The 18,824-nt window shown below is 63.8% G+C and overlaps 1 protein-coding gene across 1 annotated transcript in view; it reads right to left on the reverse strand.

Moving 5' to 3' along the window:
• Nucleotides 1-1,227, reverse strand: part of NECTIN1 (nectin cell adhesion molecule 1) — a 39,544-nt gene extending 38,317 nt beyond the window's left edge. Inside the window, exon 1 of the mRNA XM_055132525.1 lies at nucleotides 754-1,227. Within this exon, the coding sequence (XP_054988500.1) occupies nucleotides 754-832 (79 nt within the window). The 5' untranslated portion in view covers nucleotides 833-1,227. The remainder of the gene's footprint in view (nucleotides 1-753) is intronic.
• Between the last annotated feature and the right edge of the window lie 17,597 nt (nucleotides 1,228-18,824).

The following is an 18,824-nucleotide window of genomic DNA, read 5'->3' on the forward strand; positions in this document are numbered from 1 at the left end:
GGAACAGTCCCAGCCCCGGGGTGCTGCCATCCTCAGGCCAGGACCACGTGCTCCGGCCAAGCCCCCACCCCCTCCCAGCCCCCCAGCGGGAGAGCGGGAAACCCTCTCCGATTTCCCTCCGGGACGGGAGGTCCCCACCCCGCCCCGGCCCCGCGGGCGCAGGACGCCTCCCCAGGGACACAAAGGGTTAAGCCGGGCGCCCGGGACTGGGTCGGATTCGCCTCCTAAACGCATTTTCCAGTTCATCCCCCAGCACAATAGGCCCGGGCAGCCCCAGATCAGCGCCCACCCCGCGCGCCCCAGGGGCCACCCAGGGCCCCCCCGGGGGTCAGCAGCGCGGTTAACCCCTCCGCCGCCAGCCCCTTGGGGAAGACACGCGGTAGTTCCCTCGGGAAAGTGGGTCATGCCGCCACCGGGTCCGGAACGAGCCGCAGCGCCCCCCGCGGGTCCCCGCAAACTGGCGCGGAGTCCCGGGGAAGGGCCGGCAGGTGAGCGGGCGGCGCGCGCCGGGCGACCCGGAGAGAAGTCTGCATTTACGTAACGCGCGGAGTTTCCGAACTGCCCCCGGCCCGGAGCCGGGCGGTCCGCGCTCCTCCGGGCTCCCCCAGGGCCCGCGGACCCGCGCCGGGCGGGAAAGTGCTCGGCGGCCCCCGGGGGGCGCGCGCGACGGTGCCCCAGCTGCCCCGGCCGTGCCCGGCCACCACGGCGCCGGGGCCGGGCGCGGAGACGCGGCGAGAGGCGCGGCGCGCTCACCTGGGAGGAAGAAGGCGCTCAAGCCCAGCGCGAGTCCCCACCAGCGTCCAGCGGCGCCCGCCGGCCCCATCCGGGCCATCGGGCGCGGGGCTGCGGCCACGCGGGTCCGAGGACAGCGCTCCGGCGGCGGGCAGCGTGCGCGGGCGGGCGGGGCGGGCGGCTCAGCGGCGCGGCGGCTGCCCGGCGCGAGTGGCCCGGGTCATGTCCCCCCTCGCCTCCTCCGGTCCCGCCCTCGCCGTCCACGCACACGGGCTCGGGGAGGGGCGCGCGGCGGGCTCACAGCCTCCCGCTCGGCGCCGGCTCGCGGGCGTCCATGGCCGGCCCGGGTCCGAGGCGGCGGGGGGCGCGGGGAACAATGTGCAGCTGCAGCCGCCGCCGCGCTCGCTCTGCCCGGCCCGGCCCGCTCGGCCCGTGATGTCAGGCCCGGGGGTGGGGTTTCGGTTAACCCCCTCGTGGCTGCAGCGCAGGCTCCAGCGCGCGCGCGCGGGCCCGGCCTCCGCCCCGCCGCGCGCTCCTCCCGGGCCTCGCCGCCGCGGCCCGGCCCACGCCGGGGGTGCCCGCGGGGGGGGGTCCCCGCCGGGCCCGCGCGCTCGGAGACGCTCCTCGGCGGGCCGGGCCGCCCTGCGGAGGGCCCGGGGGGGCGGCCGCGCGCTGACAAAGGGAGGCAGTGACCCCTAGCGGCCGGCGCGGGGGCCCGGGCGGGCGGCCGGGGGTGGAGTCTCCGGAGGGGGCGGAGGCGCCAGCGCGCTGGACGGAGAGGCGCGCCGAGGCCCCGCGGAAAGGGCTGCTCCGGGCCCGCCTCGCCGCCTCCCGCCCCGCCGCACCGTCGAGGGAACCCATGTCCTCCGAGCGGGGGAGGCGACTCGCCTGGGGTCCAGGGGCCGCCGGTGGCCAGCTCGGCCCGGCTCCCCGGGAGCCCGCGCGCCCTCTCTCCGCCACCTGCGCGCTCCCCGGGCGCCGCGCCCCCAGGATGCGCGAGGAGTGGGCGAGCGTGCCAGGTGTCCGTCTCTGCACCCCCAGCCCCGAAAACGCCAGCGACCCCCGCCCCCAGCGGAGCCCAGAGCCGGGGCTCTGCTCGGCATGCCCGCACCTTTGTTTCCCAGCCCTTTGCGGGATTCCCGCCAAAGTGCCCCGTCCCCGCGGAATCTACGCGGGCACTCGCCTCCCGGTCCTGTTCCCCGCCACCCACCACATCCGGGTGCCACCAGCTTCCTGCCAAGGCGCCTGGGCCCTCGGGGCTCTTGGCAACGAGTCTGTCCTCCCCTCCCTCCCGCTGGACCGCGCCCCCCACCAGCCCAGGGGGCCAGGGACCCCGGAGATGGGGCTGGCCGCGGGCCTCAGCAGGCAGCGCCCCCTGAGCCCAGCGCTGCCCTTTGCCCAGCGGCTGTTCCTGATAAGATGTCAGCTCTGGTTCCCGGAAGGAGGAGGAGCAGGACGCCCCTGATGGTGCCGCTCTCTGGGGTCTGGTGCCTGCTGCAGCCGCAACCAGCACCGCGCCAGCAGACGTGTGCGTGGACACGCTCGCACACGGGCACACACGAAGATGTGTTCGGGGCTCCACACGACACTCGTGCCGGGCTTGGAGACTCTGTGGCACCGCCATGCCCTGCAGACACGCTCTAGGAGGGGGGCAGGCATTCAAAGCAGATGATGTGAACAGGAGCCTAACGTTTGTGGGGTCCCCCGCAGATGCACACTGAGGACCTGGAGGGTCTTGGAGAAAGTGTGTAGTTCAGCCCAAAGTGGGGGTGATGATCAGGGAGGGCTTCTGGGAGGAAGGGGCCTGCGCTGCAGAATCTTCTGGGAGACATAGCTGTGCGTGAGGCGTTCTCAGAGGCTTGATAGAGACTGGAAGCCCAGCAACTCCTGGGGCGGGGGTTGGAGTGGCCCCCTAAGGGGTGGTGGCCTGAGCCCAGAACTGAGGCAGAGAGAAGCCCGGTTGGTTTTCTGCTGGCCCCAGGGCCTTGGCACCTCTGCTCTGCCCCTCCATGCTCTAAGGTCAGAGCCACGCCAGGTCACTGTGGCCTCAGGATGTTGGGGGCTGAGGCCCTGGAGCTACCCCACGCCTGCAGGCACCCCCCTCAGGGAAAGCTCTCTGGGTGCTGGTTCTGAGTGCGCTGTGCTGTGGTGGCCGGGCTGGACACAGTGGCCCCAAGTCAGTGAGCTGCAGGATTATCCCCTGGTCATAGGGAAACTTGGCTGTAAAACGCACAAAGGACCCACACACGTGCCAGGAGTGTGTATGTGTGCATCTGTGTGTGTGTCTGCGTGTCTGTGTCTGTGTATGAGTGTGTGGAGTGTGTACGTTTGTAGGTGTGTGAGTGAAAGAGTGTGTAGTGTGTATATGTGTAGGTGCATGTGTATATAAGTGTGAATGTGTGCTTGTGTGTATGGGTGTACATGTGTGGGTGTGTAGGTGTGTGTGTGAATGTGTCTTTGAACGTAGGTGTGTGAGTGTATTTGTGTTTATGAGTGTGTCTGTGTAGTTTATGTGTGAGTGTGTGTAGATGTGTGTGAGTATATTTGTGAGTGTGTACTTTGTGTGTGTGCATGTGTGTGAGTGTATGTATGTATGAGTGTATTTGTGTGTGAGTGTGTGTATGTGTGTTGTGTATATGTGAGTATATAGGTTTTGTGTGTGTGTGTGTGTGGTGTGTGTGTGTAGGGCTACATGGACAGACCAGAGAGTAGGGGAGGGAGAAGGAATAAGAGAGAGCTTAGAGCTTGCTCACACTTTGATGATTCACTCCACAAATGTCTTTTTGAGAACTTCCGGTGCTGGGTCCTGAGGCCGGCAAGTGACAGCAGCCCACACCCAGTGCAGGCCCTGTTCAAGGCAGGAGCGGCTCTGCCAGGACACGGGGTGCTCTGGCCCAGAAGCAGACGAGACAGCGTCTGCTTCTGGGCCAGGGGACCCTGCCCTGACCCCAGGAATCTATCTGACTGAACCGGTGGAAACCCCTCCGAGATTCCGAGGGTCCGGTCAGATTGTCATTTTGGGTGAGGAAGGACAAGTAGGTGCAGCCGCGTGCCGGGATGTCTGGGTGTCTGACGTCCCCTTCCGTGGCAGGAAGGAGCAGAGGGTCAGGCATCAGAGACTAGATTGTTCTGGAAGCCAGGCATCCTGGCCGCACCCTTCACTGCCTCCACTGAGTTCCAGTGCAGAAGCAAAGGCTGCGGGTTCTGTCCTACGGTCCGGACCTGGTGTCCAGTGACCGTTCCATTTTGGCAGCCAGCACCCTGGTCCACACCTTCTGCCCGATGCTGGCGGCATCCGGAGGCCACAGAGCCTGTGTGAAACCAGGGGAGGCCATGAAATGGGGCCGCCACACCCTCGGGCCTCCAGAGCTGGCTGGAGTCCCCAAGCCCCAGTTGTGCCACCCCCGGGCTGTGGAAGTTGGACACACGACTTCACCTCTCTGCTCTGGTTCCTCCCTGTAAAGTAAAGGCAAGTGGCAGCCCCCCCATGGTGGGGTTCAGTGAGGGTGTGCTGAGTCACGCCCAGTGACATTGGTGTCTCACCTCACTGTTAGCCGTCACCGTCTCAGAGTCAGGGTTGCTGCTCTGTGCCATGGTACATGGAACAGAAACACTGGGCGGCTCAGGGCTTACTCCTGGCTCTGGCAGGCTCTGGAGACTCTGTGGGATGGCGGGGATGGAACCCAGGCAAACGCCCTCCCCGCTGCAACTCTCTCTGGCCCCCTAAATCTTGATTTTCAAACCCCTGAAGTTTTTGAATAGCTTTGGACTTAGAAGAGCATTGTACTCACAGTCAGGGTCTGTGTGTGTGTCCTCTGCCCAGCTCCCCTTGTGCGGGTGTTTTGCATAACCTACAACCACAGCACATTTGTCCAAACAAAGAACTTGGTGTTGGCATAACCTCGGGGCCGAGCTACCTTTCTTCAGCTATCTCCTTCCCCGGCTGTGTCCTCCTTCCTGCTTTGCATGGGGTGGTGGATTGTCACCCCGTGCAAATGAGCTGCTCCGGTGGCTTCCTCCTCTGAGGTCAAGGTCAGGTCCTCAGAGCAGCCTGGGGGCTGCCCACCTCTGCCACCTCCTCTGCTGTCCCCAGGTGACCCATTCTGCCACATCAGACTGGCCAGCTGCCCCCGCCTTAGCATGGTGTACCTGCGTCCATCCATCTCTCTACCCGCCCACCTGCAGTGGTTGCCTATACTCTGATTTTTCCTGCATGGCTGCCAACCGCTGAGCATGTGGGGATGGGTGTCATTCCCCTGGCCCTGAAAGAGCCTCCAATGTGGCACCGTTGAGAAGGACGAGTAAAGAGAGTCTGCTAAAATCTCAGGGCTAGGACGAATGGAGACATTACTGAGACCGCTCGAGAAAATCGATGATCAACGGGATGATGAAGATGATGATGATGATGACGATTTGCAGGCAGTGCTGAGCTGGTGCAGGTTCTCGAGTGGAGGAGGGCAGGCTGGTGTCTGTCAGAGCTGGGCTTCGGGTGGGGAGGACGGGCGGGCAAAGCTGGTCAGTGCGGGGGGGGGGAGCGGAGTTGTCATGGGAGCAGAGCCGGGAGAGGTCTCAGGAGGGGGAGGTGGCTGGGAGCGAGTGCGGATTAGAACGGGGCTTTGGAGGGATTGGGAAGGACGCTGGTGACCTTTGGGGCGCAGGGGTGGGGGGGCGAGAGGGCAGGCGAGAAGCAGAGGCTGCAGGCGAGAAGATCCAAGGCGGCAGCCGAGATGTGCCTAATGGGTCTGAGCGGGGACAGGCTCCCGCCTGGGGGGCCTGATCTGGAGCCACCGGCTATCTTGTCAGGGGGAAGGGGCGGGGGAGCAGAGGAGCTTGGGAAGGGGGTGCCGTGTGAGAGATGCAGGGGGGTGAAGGAGGGGCAGTCTGGTGGGAGTTCAGGGCTGCAGGAAGGATGGAAGCTGCCGGAGGCCTGAGGTGGGGTAGGCGGGGAATTAACTCGCAGTGAAATGAGTTCTTAGCACTTGCAGTGAGAGGACAGAACGGAGGGGGCGTGGGGGGGAGCCTGGCCATCCCCCCAGAGCCCAGGGAGACAGACCACGGTGGTGGAGTCTGTCTCAGGGAGGCCTGTGGGCGTAGCCGGGTCTGAAGGTGACTGTTCCCAGGAAGCTGTTTTGGGGGTGTGGTTAGGGGGTGGCCGGCCTCATCCACTCTGATGGCTGGAGGGCCAGGCCTTCCGCCCCACCTTCCCCCACACCCCGAAATCCTCCCCTGCAGCTGTGACCCCAGCTCCGGCCCAGGGAGGTGTGCCCCTGACCCCCAAGGCTGTCCTGAGCCCGCCCTCAGCCCCCACCCCCAGGGGCAAGGCAGTTGCGAGCTGGAGCAGGGCCAGAGTCCCCGGGGCGCAGGGCACCCTGGCGGGCCCTCTGCCACTGGGTCTTGAACTTGGGCCTCTATGGGAGCGGCACCCACCCCGTCCTGTGTTCCCCAACCCCAAAGTGCGGCCTGGAAAGAGGAAAGTGCACAGCCCCCCCCCCAGGCGTCGGGGCGGGGGCACCAGCCTGCCTCTCCCCGGGCAGGGCTTCTGGGGGGCGCTTGGGAAACCGCAGCACCTAATTACTGTTATCATCGCCCGCCTGTAGCTGTGGTGATTATGGGGCGCCTCTTCCCACAGTGCTCAGCAGTGCTTAATTACTGTTGTTCCAAGCGGGCCCTCGCAGCCGGCCCGTCCCACAGCTCTGGGCCACCATCGCTGCCCCCGGACCAACCTTCTACCCCACCAAAGTGGTACCTTGTGGGCCGGGATGTCCTGGGGATACCTGTGGGGGGGAGCTGGGGCACCGAGCAGCCCTAGAAAGGCCCGGGTTCCCCCGAGAGCTGGGATGAGCATGCGTCAGCAGCGTCCTCACCTGGGAGCCCCCCCACCCCAGGCCTGGAGAGTTCTGGATGTGGGGGGGCGGCAGTCCTGATCTAGGGCGGGGAGAGCCCGCAGAGAGGAGGGGTTCAGAGAGAGCCGCGTGGGCCAGGGGTGGGCAGAGGAGCCCAGACTGCCCACCCCTGTCCTTGCAGGCACGGCCAGGTCCTGGTGGCTGTAGGGGGTAACGGCCAGGACGGACGGTGTGTCCACATCGTTTTGAGAAACATCCGTGGTGCGGGGGCGGGGGGTTGCGTCTCTGGGCCAGCTCGGGCTCCGTGAGGGGGTGTGCGGTGGACTCTTGGCCTGGGATCACCGGGTGCGGCTGCCAGTTCCCAGCGTGGGCTTGGCCCTTGGCAGGGGCTGCTGGAAGCCGTGTCCCTCCGCCCCGCACACCCAGACCCAGCAGAAAGAGGCCCAGGGAGGGTCCCCATGGGCTTGAGTCCTTAGGGGAGGGGGCTGGGCGGTGCCCAGCTGCCTCGATGGGACCTGAGGAGGAGCCCTCGGATGTGGGGGCCGGGCCGGGGCCAGGACGAGGGAGCTGCAGACGCAGTGACAGGTGGGAAGGACACAGGTGCTGGGTGCTGGGACACTCTCCCCGTCATTCATCCAGCAAGGGAAATGGGGCAGACAGCGGGGGGGCACCGTCTCTGGGGGCAGGGCTTTTGATTTTCGATTTCACTTTAGGATCATTGTAAGTACTTGAATAATGGAGGGATTCCCCCCCCGCCTCCCACTCGCCCCTACCCCAGACTCTGCCAAGTGTTTTTGCCCCAGAAATGAGCTGCTGGTTTTGGTTCAATATTAATGTCCTGACTTCCTTGGGCCCAGCCGGCTCGGGGGCGGTGATGGGGTAGGTGTGCCCGGGGGTCCAAAAGTCACAGCCCAAGGGCAGGGCGTGGCCTTAGGGATGCCCAGGGGAGGAGCAGGAAGGGGTGCAGGGCCTGGCCAGCCCTGTCCCTGAGGGGGACCCCTTCCCTGTTTGCCTGGGACTTTGGGGGCGGGGAAGGTTCTCAGGTGAGGTGGTGACCTGAGGAATATGCCCCTGGAGTCTCTCCGTGCCTCGGTTTCCCCCCGTGAGGGTGGGGTTGGCTTCGAGATGCCATGTTTCCCCCCTGCCCCCCAAATGACCTCTGAGGGCCTCGGTCAGCGGCTGCCCTTGGCTCCCCGTGGGTGCCCAGGGGTGGGTGGGCTGCAGGAGGGGTGCTCGCGGCCTCGAACCCAGCCCTGCACCTGTCAGATACCCCCCGCTCCTGCCGCTCCCCACGCTGCCCTGCGGAAGGAGCTGCTCCTGAGCGAACCGGATGCGGGGTCACTCAACAACCCTGAGACATGCCTCCTGCCTCGGGGACTGGGGTCTGGCACGGAGGAAGGGTCCCTGGGGCGGGGGGTGACAGGGAATTCGGGATGAGGGACTCTTCCTCAGTCTTAGGGAGGGGAAGGGTTGGGGGAGGACTCGGGGTGTCACATGGAGGAGTGAGGCAGATGGGACTCACCAGGGGCCGGCCCCAGAGGGCCGTGAGTGCTGGCGAGGGGCCCGGGTGCACTGGGGGTGAGTGGCCACATCGTGTGGGCCTGGGGACACGGGTGGGCTCTATTTTGAGGGCAGCGAGGGGCTGGGGCAAGTTTTAGAGCAAGACTCGTCCCCAAGATGTGGACACAGTGTCCAGGTCCAGCTCAGGTCACGCTGGGCCCTGGGACTCCAGACACTGGCTCTCCATGTCCCACTCAGAAGGTCTCATGTTGGGGCTCGTCTGCTGAGTGTGCCCGCGCCCACACCCTCCCAGGCACCACCCACGCTCCAGAGAGCACCGTGTGTGGGTGTGACGGCCGCACAGGGGAAGGTGCAGAAGCCACACGGCCGGGCTGGGAACTGGGTGGAGGGCACTCCCCGCCCCCACGTGAGCGCTCAGAGTCTGCTGGTCCCCAGCACTCAGGCCTGCTCAGGGCAGCATGAGGCGAGCACCTCAGGTCAGGTTAGCACCCCGCACACCCCCTGGTAGCCCCTCCCCGGGTCAGCCGCTTGGTAAAATGCCTGGCACCTAGGATTATGAAATAATGATATTTTCAAAACACAAAAAAGATGCTAACAATTGTTTGCTTGTTTTTTTTGGTTTGGGGGATGATACCTGGTGATGCTCAGAGCTTACTCCTGACTCAGTGCTCAGGAGTCCCCCCCCCAGGTGGTGCCTGAGGGATCAAGCCGGGTGAGCTGCGTGCAAGGCAAATCCATAACCCCGTGCTCCCTCGCAGGCCCTGAAGATGCTTTTATGTGTGTGTGTGAGGGGAGAGTCGTGCCTGATCTCGGTTGTGGTTCCGGTGGCCTGGCTATCCCACTGGGCATTGCAGCACGATGCAGCCTCACACAGGCGCTGTACCCTGGGACCATCCCTGGACCCCACACGTGATTCTGCGCCTGTTTTTGGGGGGTGCAGACTCCATCCAGCTGTGCTCAGTTGCTGCTCTCGGCTCCACGCCCAGGGCTCGTTCCTACAGTGCTCTCAGGCCATGCAGCACTGGAGACCAAATCCAGGGCCCTCCCGCCTGCAGAGCACAGACCCCGCCCACTGTGCTCTCCGGCCCAGACAGGATCCCCTTCTCATCTCACACCCTCCGAAGGTCCCGAAGCGCTGGGGTTTGTTCTCACACACTTGGGGACAGACAGGCGGGTTCAAACCCAGGACCCCACCTGCCCTCCGGGGTGCTCACCCTCACGGCTGCCGGTGGCAGCAGTGACAGCGGCTTCTGGCTGCAGCACCCAATGACACGATCATGGCAGCGGGAATCACGCGCAGCCTGGGCTGGGGGACGCCTCTCGTTTCCCAGGGGCCCTGGCATCTCACATCCCCACGGAGCTGGGGGACGTGAGCAGAGCAGCTGGGGGTTAAGGAGCCAGTGGAGGAGCGTCCCGGGAGGCTCCTGACCACCCTCCTCGAGCCCCCCCGCCCCGTGAGCAGCTTCCCGGCAGAGACTGTCCTACACCCCCCCCCACACTCTGGAGAACAGCAACCTGGCCAGGGGAGCCGGCAGCTCACCCCGATTCCTGCTCGTAGCATTTCCCGGAGCCAGCCTAGCCGAGAAGTGGCCGAGAGGCAAAGCGGCCTGATGAGAAACGCCATCAAGCCTCCTGGACAGTGCCGCCAGATCAAATAGCCGAGGGGGCCGATCCCGCCTGGAGCCCGGCCAGCAGAGTCTAGAGGGTCCCCTCGGCTGGGGACGGGGGATGCTGTCCCCCGGGGTGCCCAGCCGCCCTGTGCTCTTCCTCTCCCCCCGTCTGGGCTGGACTCTGGGTCCTGCAGCTTGAGGGAAAGGGGAGAGACTGGACAGGAGAGCCCCCACCCCCGCCATTCTGTGGTGGAAACCCCCCACCTTCATCCCGACCCCCAGATCACTGAGACGGGCTCAGGGGGTCTGTTTCCCTGTACCCGGCCGTCCACAGAGGCCTTGAGGAGGGGCGCCGGGGGACGGTGGCCTGCTGGTGAGTGGACAGCCAGGCCCAGGGACCGTCTTGCTTCTTGCTTCTTCGTGCCTGTGCCGAGTTTCTGCACGGCAGGGAGGGGAGGCAGCAGCCCCCGGACGCCGTGTGGGCGCCAGCAGGGGCCGGCCCAGGTGTGTGGGCTCTGCCGCATGGGGGCCGTGGGGGAGAGGGGCGCGGGGACATCTGCCTGACATCCTCGCCTGCATCCTTACCTGGCGCGTCTGCTCCCGGGAGCTGATCACATTAGCGCGTGTGTTGATAAACACGCAGAGTGGAGGCGCGGGGCTGGTCTGAGCGGAATGCTAAGCGGGCAGCCGGCTGGCGGAGGGCTGAGCGGGAGACTGGCAGAGGGGCGCTGTGGCTGGGGACCCCAGGGGGGGCCTGCTGAGCCTTCCGTGTTCCCATCTCTCGGCCTCTGCCCTCCTCTGCTCCCTGCCGGGGCCCCGGGGCCAGGACCTTGCCATTAGGGGAGGGTTTATAGGCGCCCCTCCTTGCTCTGCTGCTGCCCCCCATACTTGCCAGAGCCTCAGTATACTTGTCTGAAAAGTGGGTGCTGCGTGCCCCTGCAGCATGGAGAAGTGAGAGGACGCAACCGCTCTCTCGGCTTGGCACTCCGAGGAGCGAGTGCCCCATTGCCCACCTCGGTGGGGGGGCGGCAGCACCCACTTCTTCACAGGTCTGTGCAGGTCTGAGGCTGTGGCTCGGCCACCATTAGTGGGACTGTCCCCGGGGGCTTCTCCTGCAGAGTGGACTGGGTGGATGGGCGAAGGATCGCTCCTCTCCCTGAACTGTGGGTGTCTGTGCCCTGCTGCCTTCAGGCGGGGAGCACAGGACTGCCCAGCGCCACCTAGTGTCTGGGGCGGGGGGGGCCAGCAGGGCCCCCATGCTCCCCCCCCACGTCCCCCACCCCCACCCCAGGCTGTCCAGAGAGCAAGACAGATGGAGGTCCCCGGTGGTCTGATGGTGGCATATCTGGGCCAGGCAGGGGCCCTCCCCTCTGCCCTGTGTCCTCGTGCCTGTCACTCTGCAGTCACAAGGAGGCCACTGATTGGGAAGTGGTGGGAAGCTGGAGGGCACGTGGACACACATGCACATCACACACACGCACACACTCGCACACGCACACTTGCACAGTCGACACGCTTGCACACACCCACACTCACACTCGCACACTTGCGCAACACACACACTTGCACACATGAACACTTGCACACATGCTCACATACCCGCACACACTTGCATACGCGCGCACTCACACACGGCCCCCATGGCACTTCTCTCGAGCCCTAGTGTTTCCAACACATGTTCCCACCGTGTCAGACAGGTGCCCTGTTCCTTGGGCATGGCCCATGTTCCTGACACATCGCAGACCTTTGCGGGTGTAAAAACGTGGGCACGTCCATGCAGTTTTAGAACTATGAGGAGTCTCACTGTGCCCCACATATTTTGGGACATAGGTCCTGTGTCACTTTTGACATGTCTCGAGCATTGCCACATCATTTCTGATATGTGCCCCATGTCACCATGAACATACCTCCCTGGTCACTTCTGACATACATTCATTCCATATCACTGAACACACAGACCAAGTCACAGTGTCCCTCGTCACCCCGGCCCCTTTGCATGTTCTCAGTATGTGATTTTGAACATGCAGCCTACGATGAGACCGGCCTGTGTTCTACACCCATGTTGCCAACATGCCACTTAAGACACATCCCCTGTTGTCTCATTCGTACCCACGTAGTTTCTGACACGTGTCCCATGTTGTCCAGGTTCCTTCTGACACACATCCCAGACAGGTTCCACACCACCTGGGTCATGACCTGCTTCTCACACGTGTGTGGGGTTTACCCAGGCTGCCCCCCCATTTGTGGCCCGTGTACCAGCAGAGATGTGGGGGCCCCTGGCACCCAGTGAGGCCCATGTGGGTGCTGCTGGCCAGGGATTGACTAAAGTCTGCCAGTGCCCGGCCCTGCTCTGCCGCCCGTCCCACACTGGGAGTGTGTGTGATGGGGGTGTGGGTGAGGGAAGGCCTGTGAGAGTGTGTGTGTGTGTGTGTGTGTGTGTGTGTGTGTGTGATGGGGGTGCAGGAGAGAGAAGGCCTGTGAGTGCGTGTGTGTGTGTGTGTGTATGTGTGTGTGTGATGGCGGTGCGGGCAAGGGAAGGCCTGTGAGAGTGTGTGTGTGTGTGTGTGTGTGTGTGTGTGTGTGATGGGGGTGCAGGAGAGAGAAGGCCTGTGAGTGCGTGCATGTGTGTGTGTGTATGTGTGTGTGTGATGGGGGTGCGGGCAAGGGAAGGCCTGTGAGAGTGTGTGTGTGTGTGTGTGTGTGTGTGTGTGATGGGGGTGCAGGAGAGAGAAGGCCTGTGAGTGCGTGCATGTGTGTGTGTATGTGTGTGTGTGATGGCGGTGCGGGCAAGGGAAGGCCTGTGAGAGTATGTGTGATGTGTGTGTGTGTGTGTGTGTGTGTGTGTGATGGGGGTGCGGGCAAGGGAAGGCCTGTGAGAGTGTGTGTGTATATGTGAGTGTGTGATGAGGGTGTGGGCAAGGGAAGGGGTGTGAGTTTGTGTATGAGTGTATGTGAGTGTGTGATTGTGTGAGTGAGTGTGAGAGTGTGCTGTGCATATCAGGGTGTCAGGAAAGGACAGCAGTGGGAGCACTCCTGGCAGCCAGTGTCCCCCAGTCTCTGTGGTTGTCCCTGGGGAGCAGCAGATTGGAGCCGTGTGCTGGGTGCCCTCAGACTCCGCCTCGCACACGAGGGAGTACCCTTCCTCCCCACATGCCCCCTCCCCCAGTGCCCTGGCCCCTGGAGGCTGACTGAGGGCTCGCCCAGTCCACCCATTGGGCATCGAGCCACGGCCAGCCCCCCCGCCCTCCCCGCCCTGCCACCTGACAGCCAGCTGCCCAGTGAGCAGGCAGGGCTGCCAGTTGGTGGTGGCGCTTGGGGAGCAGCTCCTGGAGGGCCCATGGGCTCCTGCTTGCCACCTGGAGCCCGTGTGTGCACAGGGCGGACTGGGGCCACCCGGTTTAAAACCTTTTTTTCTGGTCCCCAACGCCAGTGAGTGTGCCTTGGGCGTGGCTGGTGCTGGAGAGTTTATTCAGTGTCTCAAGACTGAAGGGGCTTGGGAGAACCCCTCCTCCTCACTCCTTTTCTTCTATTTCCGTGCCCAGTGCTTACCTGGGTTCTGCCTGATTGCTCCTGGGGACGGGGCGCTCGCTCCCTCCCTAGGCCAGGCCTTCTCTGCTCTACAGCTGGAATCTCAGTCAGGCCCCAGGCCGCACTCCTCCCCGCATGCAGGCAGACAGGGTCAGGGCCCCGGTACAGTCACAGTGAAGGGCGGCAGTGCCCCTGCTAGCCTCTGACACTGTGCTAAAGGTGGCATGGATATTCTTTCTCATCGTCTTCGTCAAACGCTCTGAGCTTGAGTTTGTTCTTACCTCTGGCAGGAAACTGAGGCACAGAGTTCAGAGACTTGCCTGGGATTTCACAGCTGGGATGTGGCGAGGATGGGGGTGGGCTGGAGGGGTCAGGCTCTGCCTGCACTTGTCCACCCTGTCATCTTGTTGAGACCACTTGGAAGCCAGGGTGGGTGCGTGAGGAGCTGAGGCTCATGCATGGAGGGTCTTCACCCCATTTCTGAGAAGTGGCGCTCAGGCATATTGGGGTTTCTCTGGGCAGAAACTGCCGCAGACACAGGCTGACACATGAGTGCCCGGGACACGGGCGGACAGTATGGGGACACGGGGCAGGTGGTGGGGAGTCAGGGTGCTGGGGACTGGAGATCTGTGTCTGCATCCCCCACCCGCCGAGCCAGACAGCCCACATTCATGGGGTCTCGTGTTTGGTTTATGCAAGACAGGTCGGGGACACGGCTGTCACTTGCTGTGCAGGCAGTGGGGTTCTGCTGTCCCCAGGAGGAGTGGAGGGGAGCAAGTGGAGGGCTCTGGCCGGGGGTGACCATTGGCTTGCGGCTACCCCTTTGCCATGTGATCCGGGGCGGCTCCTGGGCCCCTCGGACAGATCCTGCCATGTAAGGTGGGTTCAGAGTGGAGAGTCTGTCGGCTCTGTCAGCGCTGAGCTCCCCAGAGTCCCCTCAGAGTCAGGGCTGCTGGGACAGCACAAAGTCTGTGCTGGGGGCACGGGGGGAACGGGGAGATGACACTTGCCTGGGGCTGGGGGAGGTGGATGGGGCCTGATTCCTCACATCCCTTCCTTGGGCCGAGCCCTCCTGCGCACCAGCTGGGGTTCTGCAGGATCCCCCAGCTGATCGGCTTTGGGGCCAAGGGACTGAACCCTGGTCGGCCACAAGCCGGGCAAGCACCTTCCCGTGCCCCATCTAAATGTGCCCCCTTTAGAGAGAAGGAAACCGAGGCACAGAGAAGCCCTGCTGGACTTACCGGAGATTGTAAAGGGACAAAAGCGGAAGCCCCAGAGGGTGGTGGGAGGCACTTGGAGAGAACCAGGGTCACATAGGAGCCTTCAAGGTTGTCTTAACTCCGTACAAGCCAGGATGGGGTGGTCCCCGGCCACAGGCCTGGGGGCTGCTGCGTGACAGGCACTGGGAAATGCACAGAGGGCGGAACCAGCCCTGTGGGTTCCTGGACAGGCTCTCTCCAGCCTCCTCCCTCTTTCTCTCCTTCCCTCTCCCCCTCCTCTATCTATCTCTCCTCTCTCTCTCTCCCTCTCTCTCTTCTCTCTCTCCCCACCGCCTTGGACCCCCTGGTCCCAGGAGGCAGTGGACTCTGCAGGCTGGATGGGGTGAAAAGGCTATGCTCTTGGGGGACTTAGGGTCGGTTCTGGGAGGACTGGGGATCCCCCAGCTGATCCCCCAACCCCCACTGCAGGGTGGGCCCAGGGTTCCCTCCTCTTTCTTCCGGCCATCCGTCATGGGGAGTGGGCCCGGGCGGGCTGCAGATCACGCAGATGAAGGCCCATTAGAGGGGCACTAGCACCCCCTCGGCGGGCTTCCGGCCAGAGGTGGCGGCAGCTTTATGACCGTGTCCTCCCGTTTGTGGGTCAGCTGGGAGGCCGCGAGCTGCCGACTCAGCAGGCAGCTTCTGCTCGAGCTTCTGAGCTGCCTGGAGCGGGCGCCCCTCCACGGGGGGCTGCAGGCCCCCGCTCTGCCCCCACCGCCCGCCCTCCAGACCCCCACAGCGGCATGGACGGGGCCCAGCCCGAGGCTGTAGGCTGAAGGCGGCAGGGGGCGGCTCCTGGAGCTCTGGTCAAGCTCGGTGAGCCCTGAGTCTTCACGCACGACGCAGGGGTGTAAGGGTCTCCGCCAGATTGGGGCTTTCAGGAAAACGGGCTCCTAGGGAGGCCGGCAGGGGCGGGGCTGCCTTGGGACGGGCGGGGCTTTCCAGGGTGGGCGTGGCTTCTGTGGAATGGGCGGGGTTTCCAGAGTGGGCGTGGCTTCTGTGGAATGGGCGGGGCTGCCCTGGGCTGGGCGTGGCCTCTGTGGGGTGGGCGGGGCTGTCTTGGGCTGGGCGTGACCGCTTGTGATGGGCGTGTCCGCCCTGGGATGGGCGGGGCCGCCCTGCAATGGGCTCTGGCCAGTACCCTCTCTCCTGACTCCGGCTCACCTCTGCTCTGCAGAGCTGCTGCTGCGCTCCCGCGGCTACTTCCAGGCCTGGCGGTGCCAGATCGGGCTCAGGGCCTTGCGCGTTGCTCTGCCTGTGCTTCACCCAGGCTCTCTCCCTGTCCCCTCTGCTTTCTCCACACCGTGCTCAGAAGTTACTCCCAGTACGGGGGACAGTGTGCTGGGGAAGACGGAGCTGTCCCTCCTTCACGCATGCGCTCAGCTGCCCCCGTTTAAAACTAGGCCAAGAAATTGCTCAAGGTCACCAGCTGTAAGAGGTAGAGACGACCCTGAACCTGGAGTTGGGCAATGCCTGTTCCGCGTGTGCAGCTTGGAGCTCGGGGTGTGGTGTGGGCTGGAGGGGCAGGGTGTGAGGGTGCTGGACCGGGAGCACAGAGCCTAGGCCTGAGGTCTGGGGTGGGGGAGGGGAGACCGCAGGTGGGCAAGGGGGCTAGAGAGGCTCTTCCGGGGTCCTGGGAGAGGGCGGGCATATGTCCACGGGGGCATGGAGGGGCAGTGGGCTGTGCAGTGCTGTCAACCCCTCCGGGCCCTGGGGCTGCCCCACCCGGCACACGGGCCCAGACAGGCCCATCACCCTTGGCCGTACCCCGGTCCAGCCCAGACATGACAGGCCTGTGGGTCTGTGCGACTGAGGTGAATGTGTGAGTGTATGTGTGTGAATATTTATGTGTGAGGGTATTTGTGCTAATGTGTGTATCTGTGTGTGAATGTTTGTGTGAGGGCATGTGTGTGCGGATGTGTGGGTGTAGACATGAGTGCATGTGTTTCCTCCCTGGCCTGTGGAAGGCTGTGCTATCTCTTGGTCTCTTGTGGGTCTGTAGAATCACATCTGTACATTTGTCTGTTGTGCATCTCTTTTAAACACACACACACGCACACAGACACACATGCACACAAACACTCCCCACATGCACCGACCCCTACGTCCATGAACCCATCCACACATATACCCATGCACACACATGCACACATACACACATGTATACACATGAACACACACATGAACATGCACACATGCCCACAAATACATACACGCGCATGCACACACACACACACACACACACAATCTCATCTCCCGCCAGCTTGTCTCTCTCCTCCTGTTCTGCCCTGGGCTCCAGGAACCCCGTTATTTTTTAAAGGGCCCTTTTGGGTGCTCCTAGCTTTCTCCCTGGTGCTGGCTGCAGGTTCTCCCTCGACTCTGGGGGTCCTCCCCCAGCTGCCAGGCGTGGTTCTGAATGGGGCGTAGAAGGATCTGTCCCACATTCTTGAGTCCACCAGCACCTCTCCTCAGCTGATGTCTCTGTGTGCAGGAGTCTGGGGGCAGCTGGGCACAGGCGTGGAGGCTGGCGTTGGGAAACCCACTTCTGGCTCTGAAGGTGCCTTGGTTTTCTTGCTTGCCTGGCACCTGAGCATGGGGCCTGTGTTGAGCCCAGTCATCAAGCGTGGGGGTGCGGCGGCTTCTCCTTTGTTGGACACCATCTCCCTAATCACTCCAGTTACGGTGTGACTTGTTGGGACAAGCCGACACTGTGCATGCCCACACCCGGGCCTGCCCCTCGCCCTCCGAATGCCGCCCGGCCACTCTGGGCTCTGGGGCCACCCCCGGCAGTGCTGGGGCTCAGACGCAGGGCTTCCCACGTTCTGTGTGTGAGTATTCCCTCTTGAGCGCCAGGCCCTGCTTGTGGCATGAGCCGGATTAGGGGGCCCCGGGAGAGCACGGGCTGCAGGGCTAGGGAGGCGAGACGGAAAGACCAGCCCTGCTGCCGGAGGAGAGAGGAGAAGAGAGAGACAGAGAGCGTTTAGCGTCTCTGGCTAATTAGTGCCGCCCGCCCGCTCGGGGCCCAGGAGGGCAGAGGCAGCTGAACGGCTGTGTGGCTCCCTGACAAAGCCGGCCCGGGAGGGTTCAAAGCCAGCTTCTGAGCGGGCCGCACGTTTCATGTTCCCCGCACCCCCGCTTCCCAGGCTCCAAAGACAAACAGTGGGATTGAAACGTTTTTTTTTTTTTTTCTTCCCCTTTTGGAGCTGGTTCATTCTGAGAGCTCTCAGCCGGGAGAGGCAGGCAGCTCCCCGCTGCCCCAGGCCTCCCCACTGAAGGCCCAGAAGCTCCTCGTGGCCGTCCCTCCCCACAAGGCTTGGAGCAGGTGCCCCCGCCCTCATGGTGACCCCAGGCATTTTAATATAGATACTGCTGAATTCTAGTCTCTGTGAAGACAGGCCCAGAGGCCTTGTTGCCACCATGTCCCCTGAACCTAGACACTTAGTGAATGTTCTCTGACTGGGTCAAGACTGGGCGGTGGGCCCCCAGCCCCATGCCAGCCTTTCTGGGCCCAGGGAACTACATTTCCCAGAATCCCTCCTCAGCTTCTGGCTGTGCCTAGCCAATGGGAGGTGCTGGGGAAAGGTGAACGGGGGAGGGGCTGCCTCTCTCCAGCCTTTCTCTGCAGCATTGGTCCTTCCTTCTGGTCCCCTAGGAGCAGCCCCGTCCAGGGAGCTGGACCTCTGTGTTTTGGTCCAGTGGTCCCACCTGTGGGGACACACCTCCTGCCCTAGCCCCAGGAAGGTGGCAACAAGTCTCGGGCCTGTCCTTTGCCACCCACACCTTGCAGCCAACCCCCTGGGTGAAATCCCTCTGCTCGACAGGCCTGGAGTGGCTCTGACTTCCCCAGGATTCTGGATCGAGCGCATGGTCCGTCAGGAGGGAGATGCCGGGAAGGGGAGCGGGGTCAGGTCCAGAACCCTGAGTCCTAAGGAAGCTGCAGCCTCGCTCTAGGCGGGAATCCCCCTGTCCCCCCAGTGCCAGGGAACATGCCATCAGCCTGTGGGCACCACTGTGCCAGGGCTGGCACCTTCTCCCATGGTGCCTGGTGCACAAGGATAAGCCGGAGCCCGAAGGAGCAGAGCAGCCACGGGCCGACCTTCGCAGACTCTGGGCCGCCTCTGTCCAGGCTTTGCCCATACTCTCGCGACACTGGACACTGACCGGCCCATCATGCCCTGGACAAGACAGGCCCAGTGAGCTCAGTCCCCTGCTTCTAGTTTATTCTTCTCAGCCCTGGCAGGCCGCTCCCTCAAACACATGCAGACAGCTCCCCGCTGCCCGTGCCCCGCATGGCCGGGGTGCATGTGCCATGGCGTGGAGTGAGGCCTGCT

The sequence above is a fragment of the Sorex araneus genome, chromosome 3 (assembly GCF_027595985.1).
Source record: "Sorex araneus isolate mSorAra2 chromosome 3, mSorAra2.pri, whole genome shotgun sequence".
NCBI classification, from domain to species: Eukaryota; Metazoa; Chordata; class Mammalia; order Eulipotyphla; family Soricidae; genus Sorex; species Sorex araneus.